This window comes from Sciurus vulgaris, assembly GCF_902686455.1.
Source record: "Sciurus vulgaris genome assembly, chromosome: 2".
Lineage (NCBI taxonomy): Eukaryota > Metazoa > Chordata > Mammalia > Rodentia > Sciuridae > Sciurus > Sciurus vulgaris.
Genome location: NC_136462.1, coordinates 157,770,414 through 157,788,097, shown reverse-complemented (window position 1 = coordinate 157,788,097; position 17,684 = coordinate 157,770,414). Strand labels below are relative to the sequence as shown.

At 34.6% G+C, this 17,684-nt stretch overlaps 1 protein-coding gene across 2 annotated transcripts in view; it reads left to right on the top strand.

Moving 5' to 3' along the window:
- Positions 1-17,684, top strand: part of XRN2 (5'-3' exoribonuclease 2) — an 81,966-nt gene that overhangs the window by 44,161 nt on the left and 20,121 nt on the right. For both annotated transcript variants that reach the window (XM_079123191.1, XM_079123192.1), the window contains exons 20-24: positions 503-575; positions 3,631-3,714; positions 4,829-4,926; positions 5,537-5,616; positions 7,150-7,206. In XM_079123191.1, the coding sequence (XP_078979317.1) occupies positions 503-575; positions 3,631-3,714; positions 4,829-4,926; positions 5,537-5,616; positions 7,150-7,206 (392 nt within the window). The remainder of the gene's footprint in view (positions 1-502; positions 576-3,630; positions 3,715-4,828; positions 4,927-5,536; positions 5,617-7,149; positions 7,207-17,684) is intronic.

Below are 17,684 nucleotides of genomic sequence, written 5' to 3'. Positions count from 1 at the left end.
TACATATATTTTTTCCCCTACATATATTATTTCCCTGTTTTCCTTATACATGAGTATCCTATCTAGTAAATAGAATTGGGTGGTTCTCAGCCCACCTATAAGTCTTTTTTTGTTGTTGTTTCAGCCTTATATTATGACTTCTAGAAGTTTAAAAGTCTGGCTTACCCAAAATCACCTCTGAACTTGTTTTGTATATTAGTTAGAAAAAGTGAGACCCAGCCAGGAAGTAGGAATTGTTAAGAGTAAATAAACCCTTTGCTGCCTGCCTGCCTGTGACCCAAAGTTGTCAGTTCTAAAATTCCTTTTCTTTTATCTTTTTAGTAAAATTGTTAATTTTGCTTTACTGCACTTGGGATTGATGACTTTATATCTTATCATTTTAAAAAGGGGTATATCTCATTTCCTTATCAGGCCTGATAAATTGAACAAAAGTCACATCAAATTCTTTGTAACAGAGATGTGTGGCTTTTGTTTTGATTCTTTATTTTTCTCCCTGATGTAGGATTCTAGTATAATTGACTTCTATCCTGAAGATTTTGCTATCGATTTGAATGGGAAGAAATATGCATGGCAAGGTAAAATTTAGACATTATTTCTTTTTGTTAAAGCTTTTTGGTAAAAACGAGCAATCATGACTAATGGGATTAAAGAATTCTTGAAGAGGTGTTTTCAGAATTACATATGAAAAAAATGGTATTTGTCCATCATTTATAATTAGCAATAATTGATAGTATTTTATTTTTGAACCAAGGGATGCTTTACTATTGAGCTATATCCCCTGCCTCTTTTTATTTTTTATTTTGAAACAGGGTATCACTAATTTGCTGAGGCTTCCTTTGAACTTGCAATTCTCCTTCCTCGGCCTGTTAAATTACTGGGATTACGATGCCCAAGTGTTAATAGTAATTTTAATAGTAACATTCTGATAAACACATTGAGTTGGAATAGGTTAGTAGTTATATCTGTTGTCTCCTTTGTGATTAATCAGTAATATTTGTTACATTCTATCAGTAATTGATTATCGCCTTCTGAGACTAAGAAAGAAACAAGGTAGTGTCCCTTCAGAGATTCCTTATACTTCATGGAAATTTTTGAAAAATTTACTAGAAATTTTTACATAATTTAAATACTTGACATTGGTCATTACCTACTAATTTTTGTTCTTTTTATTAACATATTTTGTAGGAATGGCAGCTTCAGTAACTTATGACACCCTGTCTCCAAATAAAAGGGACTGAGGGTGAAGCTTGGTGATAAAGCATTACTGGGTCAATCCCCAGTACTAAAAAAGGACCAAAAAAACCAAAACCAAAAATATATCTTTGTACTTCTTCAAATTTTAGAATGTATATACTTATCAACATTGTATATAATTTAATAGCAGTATTGTATATTTGTAAAATTTATTTAGTATAGATACATAGCATGAGCATTTTGATTGCTGTATGTTTTATTTAGAAACAGGAAACTTAAGTAATTTGATCAGAGGATCTGACTCTAGATCTAACATTTGAAGTGATTGTTTACCTGAGCATACCCACTATCTGGGCTGTCTCTGGGTAATTGGGAGAATTAGTTGAGGTAATACATGTAACATAGTACTCAGAACAGTAGCTGATGTTCTCATTTTTACTATCAGCATGCCCTCAAGCACTATTTGTAATCATACCTGGATGTAAGATGTTCCTTTGTACCTGACCAGTAGGGTTGATGTATTGCTTTTAAACTTCATTGCTGGCAGTATCACTGTCGGTTGCTTTCTGATTGGATTTAGCCTCTGAAGTTAATAGTATAAGGAAGCCTTATTGTAGTAAAGTCTTACAAGTGATCTTTCTTTCTTTCTTTCTTTCTTTCTTTCTTTCTTTTTTTTTTTTTTTTTTGACAGTGCTGGGGATTGAACCTGAGGCCCTGTGTTTGCAAGGCAAGCACTGAGCTATCTCCCCAGCCCTGATTTTTATTTTATATTTTAAGTCTAATAGGTAGAAAATAAAAGTTCAGTAATGTTGTTTCTCATTGATACATTTATCTTAAGTGTTACTAAATAAAATTGGAACAACTCCTTAAGGGTTTTTCCATGGAAGTGTGTTTAGCAGTAATTGAAATATTCTTACTCAGATTATTTTTACTATTATTGCTGCTGCTGCTGTTATTGCAGTGCTAGAGATTGAACCCAGGGCTTCTTGCATGCTAGGCAAGCTAAAACACTGAGACACATCCCCAGCCCTCTGATAGTAATATTTTTGAAATCACGTTTTAACCTCTTCTGAATTTATAGTCAACTTAAGTTTCTTTGTAAGTTAAAACTTTCTCCTTACTTGGTAGTAAAATTAAATGTTTCCTTAGTTTGAAAATATGGTAGCAAATGGACTGGGGATGTAGCTCAGTGGTAGAGCACTTGCCTAGCATGTGTGAGGCCCTGGGTTCAGTCCTCAAACCAACTACCAACACATAAATACATAATATGTGTATGTATATATAGAGAGTAACTAAATATTGACAATTTTGGGAACCTTTTTTATGTTTCATAATTTTCAAATATGGCACTTTTGAATGGCAGTGGTTTCAAAATTATTTAGTTCTTTCAATATTTATTTTTGCTTTTTACCTTAAACTTTTATTTAGCCCAAATATAATTTTTTTGATGCATAATAGCAGAACATACATAAATTTCAATAACTTTCTGTTTACTGGTAATAGATATTTTATTAGTGATACATTTCTCTGAAAATTATGCACATAGATCCAAATAAAGCATTGCCCTTAATTCTGCCATACTCTAGGGAACCATTTTCAACCCCTAAATGAACAGCCTCTGTTCTTTTCTCCACCTCAAGTTATTTAAGGAAGCTTCTAAAGAATTTTTGTACATGAATTAATTAGTAGGCTTTAAAAAGCATAAACTGGAACTGGGGTTGTGGCTCAGTGGTAGAGCCCCTTGCCTAGCACACATGAGGCACTGGGTTTGATCCCTAGCACCACATAAAAAGACTAAATAAAAGGCATAAACTGAATACTAAAGAATTTTGGACTGGAAGATACCTTCCTTATGGTGTAGTTGAACAGAACTTCTGAATATTTTAGTTGAATGATCTCATTTTATAACAGAAGACACCAGTTATTGTATCAAACTCAAGCTCTAGATGATTAGTTGGATTTCCTGAGAGCGTCTTAGGAAGTAAGGCGAGAGCTTAGATTAGTTTCTAGGTGGCCATTTCTTCATTTCATTTAAACACTGTGTCATATGCTAGATATGGTGGCACCCAGGGGTGGCTGAGGCCACTCTGACCAACCCTATCTCAAAAAATAAGTAGGTTTGGGGTTATAGCTCAGTGATAGAGTACCCCAGGGTTCAATCCTCAGTACCTATCCCCCAGATAAATAAATAAATAATAAAAATTATATCACCACAAAGATTCAAAAAACATGATTTTCTATATAAGCCTCTATGGAGCGTTTTTTTTTTTTTTTCTGCCACATAGAAAATTGTTGTATCTGAGTTTTGGTTAAATGACAAAATAGAGTTCAGTTCCAAAATGTCTTTTTTATCAGGAGGGGTATTCTACTAAAAGCATTTATTTGTTGAAATTAGGTGATCCTAATAGCTGGGGTGATTTGCGTTTATTTCCTTAGGTGTTGCTCTGTTGCCATTCGTGGATGAGCGAAGGCTGCGAGCTGCCCTAGAAGAAGTATACCCAGACCTCACTCCAGAAGAAAGTAAGATTTTTCACTGCCAGTTGGTCAACTTTGAGCCTGTGAAATACAGACTTCACATTTTCTTATAACATTAGATCCCCCAATTTGTCTTATTTCCTATAAAGTCAGCATAAATCACCGATTTTACTTCTTAGATGTTAGCTTCGTTTATTAATCTGTTGTCTATAGATTAAGTAGTACTTAAATACAATTTATTAACTTAGAAGGCTTTGTTAAATTTATTAAAAAGTGACATTTCAAGAATATCCCTTGAGTTGGGCAAAGTGGTGCATGCCTATTATCCCAGTGACTTGGGAGGCTGAGGCAGGAGGATCGTGAGTTCAAAGCCAGCCTCAGCAAAAGTGAGGTGCTAAGCAACTCAGTGAGTCCCTGTCTCTAAACAAAATACAAAATAGGTTTAGGGTTTGTGATTCAGTGGCCGAGAGTGCTCCTGAGTTCAATCCCAGGTACAAAAAAAAAAAATTCTTTGACATTTTGATTGTTACATGACATGCACACAAAAATGTCTGGTGGGAAGGTTTTATTCATTTCCTCTGTATTCCTTCCCCCTTCATGGCTTCCCAAATAATAACTTTACTTGAAAGATTAGGGCAAAACAAGCATTTGCCCTTAGAGTGCTAACTTGAAATATTATTTTGTATAAAAGTGGCATTTTGTAATTAATACAGTAGAAAGTATTTAAATGGGGAAATTATAAATTCTATTGAAAAACGTATTTAATACCAGTCTAATAAAAGTCTGTAAGAAACAATTTCTTCATCAGGTATCTTTAGAATAATCTTTATACTCAGATAATATAGTTTGTATTTCCTTATGTTAAGAAATTGAGTTCTTTATGAATAAGAAAATCTTGCCTTTTATCTTACAATATATTCAGTTGTCTTTCAGTGATATCTTTCTGATACTGATCTTGGGAAATATTGTCAAAATGTTTTTTTCTTCCATAGAAATGCATCAGTCATTTCTATCACTTTAGAACTATTTTTTTATAAACTTTTTACTAGAATTGTTTTTAAAATTGAGATGCTTTCTTTTGTTGTGTGCTCATAAAAATGGGTCTTGTAGGTATGATCGCTTAATACATCATCTTACTCTTTCCTTAATTTCCCATCAGATAAAAGAAACAGCCTTGGAGGTGATGTTTTGTTTGTGGGGAAACATCACCCACTCCATGACTTCATTTCAGAGCTGTATCGGACAGGTTCCACTGAGGTATGGTATACCATTTGGTTAATTAGAAGTTTTTCTTAAATGTACATGAGATTTACCATTTTAACCACGTTTTAGTGTAAAATTTTGTGACATTAACTATATTCATGGTATTGTGTGATCATCACCGCTATCCATTTCCAGAACTTCTCACATATCCATACGGCAGTTCTGCACTAATTAAACTCTGTCTCCTCATTCTGCTATTCCCCCGCCTCTGGTAATCTCTCTTTAATTTCTTTCTCTGAATTTGCTTGTTCTTGGTACCTCATTTAAGTGAAATTATACTTATTTGTCCTTCCTGTCTGGCTTATTTCACTGAGTGTATCTGTAAGGTTCATCCATATTGTAGTACATACCAAAATTTTATTCCTTTATATTACTTAATAATTTTCTGTTTATATTTATATTTCTCTTTTCCATTAATGTGTATATGTCCATTTATCTATTGCTAGATCCTTGGGTTATTTCTCCCTTTTGACTCTTATGAATAATACTCCAGTGAGCTTTTATGAATAATAGTCCTAAGAACTTAAGTGTACAAGTGTCTGCTTATTTCCCAATTTTTCATTCATTTGGGTATATAATTAGGAATGAATGCATTTTTCTACAGCCAGTGGATGTGCCACCTGAACTTTGTCATGGGATTCAAGGAAAGTTTTCTTTGGATGAAGAAGCCATTCTTCCAGATCAGTAAGCATTCATTTGTGTATAACTGAAGTGACTGGAAGGAAATTTAGTTAGCATTTTTCCTTGTTGTCTAACATTTTATTCTCTAGTAGTAGTGAGAAAATAATACTTAACACAGAGCCAAACCATGCTGGACTGAAAAATGGCTTGGATTCAAGTCCCAGCTCTTTATCATATAGAAGACCTCACACTATGCAGGGAACTCCAGGGTACCTGAAACCCTATTAGGGCACCTACAAGACCATAATTATTTTCATAATAACACTAAGATTGTATGGTATTACTTGTTTTTCTCACTTTATTTTCTTCTTGAGTGCACAAGGGAGTTTTTCAGAAGATAAATGTAGTGTGATATTTTAAGATATGAACTCAAAAGCAGAGAAGAGAGTCTGACTTACAGGTATTAAGCCAGATACTGAGATTTTTCAAAACTGTAAAACAATGTCACTCTTCTCATTTATTTTTGTTTTGCTCTGTAAAAGGTAGTTGTTGTTCATTAAAATGTTATTTATGTTAACGTAATAGATTTTTCATTATCTTTAAAATGTCTTAATTTTTAAAAATTAAAGTTTTAATTTTCATTCAGTAAATTTTGATATAATGAATATAAGCAAAAGCTCATCGAGGTTCTCAGTAATTTTTTAAAATTAATTTTTACAGTCTGCATTTTGATTCATTCTACACAAATGGGGCACAACTTTTCATATCTATGGTTGTACACAATGTAGATTCACCATTCTTATAGTCATACTTGTACATACGGTAATGATGTCTGTCTCAGTCCACTATCTTTCCTTACCCCTCCACTCCCGTCCCATTTCCCTGTACACAATCCAAAGTTCCTTTGTTCTTCTCTCACCTCCTGGTCCCCCCGCTCAATAATTTTTAAAAGTGTAAACAACAAAAATAACAGAAAACTCTGAGATAGGAGTTTGAAACTATGAATATATTGGTATGTATTCAGAAATGGAATTGCTGATCACAGAGTATGTATGTCTTCAACTTTTCTGGATAACAGTGGAGTGTTTTTCAAAATGATTACATCATTTTGTGATCCCAGTGGCCATTTGTGAGAGATCTGGTTGGCAGATCCTGGCATATTCTTGGAACATTGTCACATTTTAATTTTTGTTGGTCTGGTGGGTGCTTATTGACAGTGGTTTACAATTGCATTTCTCTGATTAGTAATGAGATTAAATATCATATGGTTAATGGCTAATCATTTTGATTTTTCTCATTTATAAGGTGCCAGGGGTTTTTTGTTTTTCATTTTTATTTATTTATTTTTTTTGGTTGCTGTTTTTGTTTTACAAACTCTAATATAAGCCTTTTGCTCATAATTATTTTCTGTTCAGGAAATTATAAACAAGGAAGGCAGGGTCATTTTTTAAAGATACAAATGGTCATACTGTTTTTGTTTGTTCCTTCTAATTATTTTGCTTTTCTATAGCCTAATAAACATATTAACATTTTACTTCCTGTTATCTAAAAGTTTACAGTTTACAAATGGATGGTTCTTTTCTTCTTATCCTTTAGAGTAGTATGTTCTCCTGTTCCCATGTTACGGGATCTGACACAGAACACTGCAATCAGGTAGGTTTTCCTAAATTCATAGCATTCACCCCGAACACAGCTCTGCGCTTGCAAATAAATAAATTTTAAAAGAACTCTGATTCACAAGGAAATGGCAACTGTTAATTCATCAATGCTTTGAGATTGGTGGAGTCTCTGTGTTGCAGAACTCAGAGCAGGGCCTCTTGACTTTAAATTATGTATATTGTTAAGGTTACTGATTTAACAAGCATGCTTATCTGTTTTCTGGTTTCCCCTGACAACTTCTAATTCTTCCTGGATTAGGAAAGTGGGAGGTAGAGAGTGAGTTTCTAGTAGTATGCCATGTAGAAGCAAATAGACTTCTATACCCCAGCAACTCACATAACTTCAGTATATATTATTTTAACTATTTTTGTAGTTGTGGTCCTGCAGAGTTTAAAAACAAAGACACATTATATGATATATTTAGTTAGATGAGATAGAATGTTTATGAAAATTTTTATCACAAACATGGTAGGGCTGGGGATATAGCTCAGCCGTAGAACTCTTGCCTGATATACATGAGTCCCTGGGTTCATTCCCCAGTACTACAAAATAATAAGTCAGTAAATAAATAAATAAGGTTATCATAAACTTAAAGGGCTAATTTCTCTTCTCTGGAAAACTTATTTATCCTCCAGTTCTTTAGTAGTGATGGTACTTTCTACTGAGTAAAAAATAATGTAAAATATAATATGACTTTAAAATAAAAAACCAATAAACTTACTTACTCATTTGTGTAATATAAATAGTAATCTTGACAGCAGAGTTTTTATTGTCATTTTCTCCATTCTTTAGGCAAGACTAAAGCAAATACATCTCAGACACTTAAGAATTTGGTAAAAGCCTTCTAATCCTGATTCTTTCTTTCTTATCTGTTTTTTGATTTCTCTCCTCAGAAAACATTTTAGATTTTGTGTAGATTTCTCAAATATAAACATGTTTATTTCCTATCTTTAATGGATTTAGGTAGTAAATGATTGACATTCTAGAAATTCCAGGTTTTTATTTATAGAAAGTTGGGAAAATCTTGCTTGGATTAGTTGCTTTCATTATCTTTACACATAATTTTTTGTTTATTTTTACACATAATTTGTCCTGGGTTTTTGTCTTTGTACTCCTTTGTTAAGGATGAAGTACAGACTTTAAAGCCATGCTCCTAAGCCCATCACAAACAATCTGGCTCTGACAGATTCATGTGGATTCTGTGTATTCACCCTTGTGTTCTCTGACTTGCATTGTCACTTCAGGCTGGTTAATTCCACCAGTTCTGTCTTTGAATTGTCACATTTTTGCTTGTGCTCCTCAGTTTTTCTGCATCTTTTCAAGGGCCTTCCTGCCCAGCCCTCTAGAAATAGTTAATTCTGCTTAACTTTCTAATAAGGATAGAGAGGCTTGTCCAAAGGGAGAGTTAAAGAATTAATGGATAGATCTGGAGTTTTCGTTTGGTTGATGATGATGTTGGTTGGTTGTTTCTGTGCCTAAAGGGGTCTTTGGTCTTTGGTACCCACTATATTTTCTCTATGTTAATTAGATTTATAAAATGAGTCTCAGGTCTGTGTGCTTATTCAGGTGTATGTTTAGAATAATTTCAAAATAAAACTAATTTTAAGTTAATTTCCTAAAGAATTTGTGAAAGATTAAAGTTAACTTTTACCTTATGAGGTACTTTTCAGTGTTTCCTCTGAGGAATAATTTTGAGGCCAAGATCTATTTTATTGCTGTGTGTGTGTGTGTGTGTGTGTGTGTGTGTGTGTGTGTGTGTGTGTTTTCCACCATGGCTTGTTGTGCATCTTGGCATTATATTTGCTTTATAAATGAAAATCTAAAAATGCAGCCTCCATTGGTAGTTTTTTCTGTTTGACCCTTGCCATCCCCCCCCCCCTTTCTGTTTGAATGCATTCATTCCATATTTGAGAATTTGTTTCCTTAAGCTGAGTTTGGGTTGGTTATTCCCATCATATTAAAAAATATATCACACAAGTTCTTAAGTTTTTTGTTAGTATATGTGTGAGGGGGTTATTGGGGACTGAACCCAGGGCCTTGTGCATGCCAGGCAAGTGCTCTACCACTGAACCACCTCCCCAGCTTCTTTGAACTGTCTCAACTGTCTTAAGTTCATAGAAGAACCCTTAGGGAATATAGTCAGTTGTGACTTAGGAGATCTTTTCCAGTTCTAATCTCATATATCATTCATCATATTAATAGCATAACTGAATAGAACTAAGCTGTCTCCCTTAATTTTCCTTATCCTGGTCTTCTTAGACATAGTATTGTTTGAGTAGTTCTTTGTTAGCCTTCTGTGGATGACTTTAAAATGACAGAAAAGTTGTCTTGTCTTCCCAGTATAGCAGCACAGTTTTCTGTTCCTTTGGAGGGGTAGGTATATACATGTACTCACATACATGTACCCTTTTGTTTTTTTGAGACCTGTTATAATTTGGCAGAGCAATAGCTCTGTGCCTGTATCCCTAGTTCTTCAAGGACATCTCCTTGCCACCCAGGCTGGTCCCTTCAGCATCTCTTTGACCTCTGTGTCTTCCTCCCATTGTTTGGAATGCTCTTTTCGTTTTTTCTCTGCCTGTCCATGGCCTACCCTTTGTTGCTTTTTTCCCCTTAAAACACAGTGTATAATTTTGTGCATGTTATATTTAGTGTTGTTAGGTTTTTCTTTTTTCTCTTGTGGCATCTAGCATAGTTCTAAATCTTTATAAAGGTTCAGTTGTTTGTAGTATTGGAAGCAGTGTTTGTCAGATTGTTCCAAGAGCCATAAACTTTTTTCTCTAGAGGAGTGTTTCTCAAACTTTGTTTTCATCTTTGGGTAAGTCAGGGACAGAATAGAATTTTCTTTCTTTAAGAAAATTTTCTTAAAATTTTCTTTATTTAAAAAGATTCTTTTTAAAAAATGTGATTACGTGTGGAGATGGAGTTTTTAATGTAACCATTACTGCAGCATTTGTAAGTTTCATTATTAGGAGGCTGATTTGAAATGAGAAATGCCTGGAGAAAGTGGAATACATGAAATCAATGGTAGAAACCATTTGGGAGGTTTTAACTTCCACTGCCTGTAATACTTTTTAGGACACTGAACTGGTTAACCTCTTCTGATAGAATGTCACAATTCTATAAACTTTAAGTGTTTTAAAATGTCAAATATATGAATCCTGAAATTTTCCCTACAAGAACAGTTTGCATTGGTGTGCTGATTTAGCATTAATTACAGAACGTATCAGGGAAACGTAGAGTAAAAGTGAAACCTAGTATTTGGAATTTTCTGCTTTCTTTGTAAAGTGGTGCCACTACTTTCAAATGTTACTAGTACTTAATGTAGCATTCCTAAGGATAATTCTTAGAGTGAATTAAATCAGGAAAAAGTGTTCTACATTCCCTTACTTTTCTATTCAGACTTTGCTATATTTTCTTCTTATGGTAGTACAGGTAAAAGCACTGTTCAGTTTCCTTATTTTCAACCATGTTTAAGTTTTAGATTTCTGTTTATTTTGCACTTGATGTGCTTATGAAGACAAGCAGGTAATGAAAATGTAAAAGAGGTCACTTATTAAGGAAGAGATCCATTATATTGTTCTTAGGGGCTGACCTGGTAGGTAGAGGCTAATGCTGGGTAAGTTAGCAATATTGTTCCCATGTTTGGAAAAGGTAGGTGAAAATATTTCTGCAAGTCACAGAATTAGGCAAAATAGTATCAATTCAAATACAATTTAGCTGGTCAGCTTGTTGAATCCATTGGCTGTTCCAGGGTTTTTAAGGTTTTTTTTTTTGTTTTGTTTTTTGTTTGTTTGGCTCTGCTTGAAATCAATCTTGGGACCTCATAGTTTAGGCAAGTGCTCTACCACTGAGCTGAATCACCAGCCCCCAGAGACTGTTCTTTGTTTCTTCCCTGGACCTGAGAGATTCAGGCTGCTCCTGTCCTAATCTCAGTGTTACTGTTTTCCCTCCACAGGTAAACTCTCCACGATTAATACCTTAGCCTCAGATGGTAGAAATTGTCAAAGGGTAATCTCTGGGTTTTTTCCCCATCAGTGCTCTACCTATAAGAATTCAAATTATAAACCTGAAAAAATAAAGGAACCTTGAGAGTTTGAATTCATATAAAAAGTTACCCTTTGGCTCTTCCCTTGTCTGTTTCATTTTTAGGAATTTTGTTTCAGCTATCACTTTGGAACAGTGAATTTCTAACAACATAGTAGATCTTAGTATACATTCTTAGGAACCAACTAAAATACTAAAATTCTCTTTACCAGAAGTTTAGCTCATTTTAGGAGAGAGTATAATTTCATATTGTTCTCAAAGACCCAAGGAAAAGGAATGCTTTAATCTTTGAGGGCATAAATAGCGTCTTTGTTCCTTCAGTGGAGACCTCCAAACTAGGTACTCCTTTTGTCACTTAATGGTTTGTACTATATTAAGTGTATGGACTACTTTGTTATAGTGATTCTTCTGGGGGACAATGGGGAAGATCTTGGAAATTATTTTCTTAATGGCTTGAAAATTTTTTATCTTTTAGAGCATGTGTATGAAAATGGGATTTTTTAAAACAATTTTATTAAATAGTATATTCAGTGAATTGCACATATTGAGTGACTAGATGGATTTGTTTTCCCAAACTTTACTTTCAGTTATCTTTTTAAATCTCTTGTTAACTGGCGTCCTTCAGAAGAGATTATCCCTCCAATCCTGGGATCGTTGACTATTTCCATCATTTTCTTAGTCTTAAGTCTGTGTATGACTAGCAGATAAAATCTTCATCTTGAGCCTTCATCTGAGTCTGATCTTTATTCTAGTTCCAATCCTGCCATTCCATGTGGTTTCCCAATATCCCCCTCTCAAATGTATGTTGAAGGCTCTTACCTATGTTATGTCTGTGTCTTCTTTATAGGTGTCTCCTTCTGCTCTCTTTCACTGTGCTGCTTGCTTCTTCTTTCTGAAATGTATCTTTGATTACTTTTATTTCCTTACTGACCACTTAAAATGGCTTCAGGTTGTAGTTAAGCCCTTTGTGACCATAACCCAGTTCAGCTAGCCTTTTTTCCTGCCCGTTTCTGTTTCTGCACTTTGCATCCAGTCCAACCCATTTCATTTGGGGTTCCACATGAGAATTAAGCCTCAAGAGGTTAAAACATATGTTGTATGTAATGAGTGAATTGTGTGTCCTGTGCCTCTAGAATGGAACTTGCTCTGTATATTCCTTGGGAGAATTGAGAATGTAGGCACTTGAATCGTTTTTTTGTAGGGCTTCTACTTTGCCCTATTCTAATATCTTAAAGTGTTTTCCCATAGTAGTTTCATAGTTTGGGATCTTAAATTTAGGTTCTTGGTCCATTTTGATTCCCGCCCCCCCCCAGAGGTAGGGGACTAGTTTCATTTTTGGGCATACATCTGTCCAGTTTTCCCAGCATCATTTGTTGTAGGGACTGTCCTTTCTCTGGTCTGTGTTCTTGGCCCTTTCATCAAAAATCAGTTGTCTGTAAACACATGGATTAATTTCTTTTATTCTGCTCTTTCTTTCTCTCTTTTTTTAAAAGATGCTAGTGTTATGCTGTTTTGATTATCACAGCTTTGTAGAATGTTTTGAAGTCAAGCATTTTGATGCCTCCAGTTTTTTGTTTTGGGGTGGCATTTGTTTTAGGTTGGGTTTATTTTTGTTTTGTTTTGTTTTTCCTTATTTGAGGAATGCCATTGGTATTTTGATGGAGAATGTATTGAATCTGTAGATCACTTTGGGTAGTATGGATTTTTTTTTGATAATTTATTTATTTTGATTGATTATACACCAGTGGGGTAAAACTTATTGCTTTGGTTGTACATGAAGTAGAGTCATACCATTTGTGTAATCATACATGTACATAGGGAAATGACGTTTGTCTCAATTTGTTATTTTTCCTTCCCCCACCCCTCCCACCCCTCTTTCCTCTATATAATCCCTCCTTCCTCCATTCTTGCCTCCCTCCCACCCCCCATTATTTATCATCATTCGCTTATCAGAGAGATCATTTGTCCTTTGTTTTTTGTGATTGGCTTATCTCAATTAGCATGATATTCTCCAACTTTATCCATTTGCCTGCACATGCCATAATTTTATTCTTCTTTGTGGCTAATATTCCATTGTGTATGTATACCACAGTTTCTTTATCCATTCATCAATTGAAGGACATCTATGTTGGTTCCACAATCTAGCTATTGTGAATCGAGCAGCTATGAACATTGTTGTGGCTGCATCACTGTAGTATGCTGATTTTAAGTCCTTTGGGTATAGGCCAAGGAGTGGGATAGTTGTGTCAAATGGTGGTTTCATTCCAAGTTTTCTAAGGAATTTCCACACTGCTTTCCAGAGTGGCTGCACTAATTTGCAGCCCCACCAGCAATGTATGAGTGTACCTTTCTCCCCACATCCTCGCCAACACCTGTTGTTGCTTGTATTCTTGATAATCGCCATTCTAATTGTGGTGAGATGGAATCTTAGGGTGGTTTTGATTTGCATTTCTCTAATTACTAGAGATGTTGAACATTTTTCCATATGTTTGTTGATTGCTTGTAGATCTTCTGTGAAGTGTCTATTCATTTCCTTAGCCCATTTTTCGATTGGATTATTTGCATTCTTGGTGTAGAGTTTTTTGAGTTCTTTATAGATTCTGGAGATTAGTGCTCTATTTGAAGTATGATTGGCAAAGATATTCTCCCACTCTGTAGGCTCTTTCTTCGCATTGCTGATAGTTTCCTTTGCTGAGAGAAAGCTTTTTAGTTTGAATCTATCCCAGTTATTGATTCTTGCTTTTATTTCTTGTGCTATGGCAGTCCTGTTGAGGAAGTCTGGTCCTAAGCCGACATGTTGAAGATCTGGACCTACTTTTTTTTCTATAAGATGCAGGGTCTCTGGTCTGATTCCGAGGACCTTAATCCATTTTGAGTTTAGTTTCTTGCATGGTGAGAGATATGGGTTTAGTTTCATTCTGTTGCATATGGATTTCCAATTCTCCCAGCACCATTTGTTGAAGAGGCTATCTTTTCTCCATTGCATATTTTTGGCCCCTTTGTCTAGTATGAGAAAATTGTATTTATTTGGGTTTGTGTCCATGTCCTCTGTTCTGTACCATTGATCTACCTTTCTATTTTGGTACCAATACCATAATAGCTGTTTTTGTTACTATTGCTTTGTAGTAGAGTTGAAGATCTGGTATTGCCATACCCCCTGTTTCACTCTTCCTGCTAAGGATTGCTTTAGGTACTCTGGGTTTCTTATTCTTCCAGATGAATTTCATAATTGCTTGCTCTATTTCTGTAAGGTACATCATTGGGATTTTAATTGGAATTGCATTCAATTTGTATAGCACTTTTGGTAGTATGGCCATTTTGACAATATTCTGCCTATCCAAGAACATGGGAGATCTTTCCATCTTCTAAGATTTTCTTTAATTTCTTTCTTTAGTGTTCTGTAGTTCTCATTGTAGAGGTCTTTCACCTCTTTTGTGAGATTGATTCCCAAGTATTTTGTTTTTTTCGATGCTATTGTGAATGGGGTAGTTTTCCTAACTTCTCTTTCTGAAGATTCATCCCTTATGTATAAAAATGTGTTGGATTTATGAGCATTGATCTTGTAACCTGCTACTTTACTGAATTCACTTATGAGTTCTAAGAGTTTTCTGGTGGAATTTCCAGGTTCCTCTAAATATATAGTCATATCATCAGCAAATAGGGATAGTTTGAGTTCTTCTTTTCCTATTCGTATCCCTTTAATTTCTTTGTCTGTCTTATTCCTCTGGCTAGAGTTTCAAGGACTATATTGAATAGAAGTGGTGAAAGAGGGCATCACTGCCTTGTTCCACTTTTTAGGGGGAATGCTTTCAGTATTTCACCATTTAGAATGATATTAGCCATGGGCTTAGCATAGATGGCCTTTACAATGTTAAGGAATGTTCTCATTATCCCTATTTTTTCTAGTGTTTTGAGCATTAAGGGGTGCTGTATTTTATCAAATGCTTTTTCTGCATCTTTTGAAATAATCATGTGATTCTTGACTTTAAGTCTATAGATATGGTGAATTACATTTATTGATTTCCGGATGTTGAACCAACCTTGCATTCCTGGGATGAAACCCACTTGATCATGGTGCACTATCTTTTTAATATGTTTTTGTATGTGATTTGGTAAAATTTTGTTGAGGATTTTTGCGTTGATGTTCATCAAGGATACTGGTCTGAAATTTTCTTTCCTTGATGTGTCTCTGTCTGGTTTAGGTATCAGGGTAATATTGGCTTTCTAGAATGAGTTTGGGAGGGTTCCCTCCTCTTCTATTTTATGGAATACTTTGAGAAGTATTGGAATGAGCTCTTCTTTAAAGGTTTTGTAGAACTCGGCTGAGAACCCATCTGGTCCTGGACTTTTCTTTGTTGGTAGGCTTTTGATGACTTCTTCTATTTCATTACTTGAAATTGGTCTATTTAAATTGTGTATGTCCTCCTCGTTCAGTTTAGGCAACTCATATGTCTCTAGAAACCTGTTGATGTCTTCGAGATTTTCTATTTTGTTGTGGAGTATAGATTTTCAAAATAGCTTCTAATTATGTTTTGTATTTCAATCGTGTCTGTTGTGATATTTCCTTTGTTCATTCCGAATTTTAGTGATTTGGGTTTTCTCTCATCTTCTCTTTGTTAGTGTGGCTAAAGGTTTATCAATTTTGTTTATTTTTTCGAAGAACCAACTATTTATTTTGTCAATTTTTTGTATTGTTTCTTTTGTTTCAATTTCATTGATTTCAGCTCTAAGTTTCACTATTTCCTGTCTTCTCCTACTTTTGTTGCTGGCCCTAGAGGGCTTTGAGCTGTAGTGTTAGGTCGTTTTTCTGTTGAGTTTTACTTCTTTTATTAAATGCACTCCATGAAATAAATTTTCCTCTAAGTACTGCTTTCATAGTGTCCCAGAGATTTTGATATGATGTTTCTTTGTTCTCATTTACCTCTAAGAATTTTTTAATTTCCTTCCTAATATCTTCTGTTATCCATTCATCACATAATAGTGTATTATTTAATCTCCAGGTGTTGGAATAGTTTCTGGTTTTTACTCTTTCATTTATTTATAACTTCAATCCATTATGATCTGATAGAATACAAGGTAGTGTCTCCATCTTCTTGTATTTGCTAACATTAGCTTTGTGGCATAATACATGGTCTATTTTAGAGAAGGATCCATGTGCTGCTGAGAAGAAAGTGTATTCGCTCTTGGTTGGATGGTATATTCTATAAATGTCCGTTAAGTCTAAATTATTGATTGTGTTATTGAGATCTATGGTTTCTTTGTTCAATTTTTGTTTGGAAGATCTGTCCAGTGGTGAGAGAGGTGTGTTAAAATCACCTAGTATTATTGTGTTATGGTCTATTTGGTTTCTGAAATTGAGAATGATTTGTTTTACATACATGGATGAGCCACTGTTTGGGGCGTAGATGTTTATGATTGTTATATCTTGCTGATTTATGCTTCCCTTAAGCAGTATGAAATGTCCTTTATCCCTTCTGACTGTCTTTGGCTTGAAGTCCACATTCTCTGAAATGAGGATGGATACTCCAGCTTTTTTGCTGAGTCCATGTGCATGGAATGTTTTTCCCCATCCTTTCACCTTTAGTCTATGGGTATCTTTTTCTATGAGGTGAGTCTCTTGCAGGCAACATATTGTTGGATCTTTCTTTTTAATCCAAATGCTAGTCTATGTCTTTTGATTGATGAATTCAGGCCTTTTCATGATATCCTATAGTTCTTGTAGATTCTGTTCATGATTTCTTACCATCTTCTCTGTTTGTTCAACTTTGTTTTCAAGGTTAAATATTTTGTCTTCAATATCTGAGGTTCTGTCTTCCAGGTGTTCTATCCTATTGGATATGCTTTCTATGGAGTTCTTAATTTGGTTTATTGTTTCCTTCATTTCCAGAATTTCTGTTTGTTTTTTTTTTCAATATCTCTCTTTATTGAAATGATCTTTTGCTTCCTGTATTTGCTCTTTTAACTGTCGATTGGTGCGATCATTCAATACCTGCATTTGCTCTTTCATCTCATCATTCAGTGCGCTTGTATTCTTGATAATCTTCATTCTAATTGGGGTGAGGTGAAATCTTAGGATCGTTTTGATTTGCATTTCTCTTACTAGAGGTGTTGAACATTTTTTCATGTATCTGTTGATTGCTTGAAGATCTTATTCTGTGAAGCGTCTGCTCATTTCCTTAGCCCATTTGTTGATTGGGTTATTTGTATTCTTGCTGTATAGTTTTTTGAGTTCTTTATAGATTCTGGAGATTAGTGCTCTATCTGAAGTATGTGCGGCAAAAATTTTCTCCCACTTTATAGGCTTTCTCTTCACATTGCTGATAGTTTCCTTTGCTGAGAAAAAGCTGTTTAGTTTGAATCTATCCCAGTTATTGATTCTTGCTTTTATTTCTTTTGCCTTGGAAGTCATGTTAAAAAAAGTCTGATCC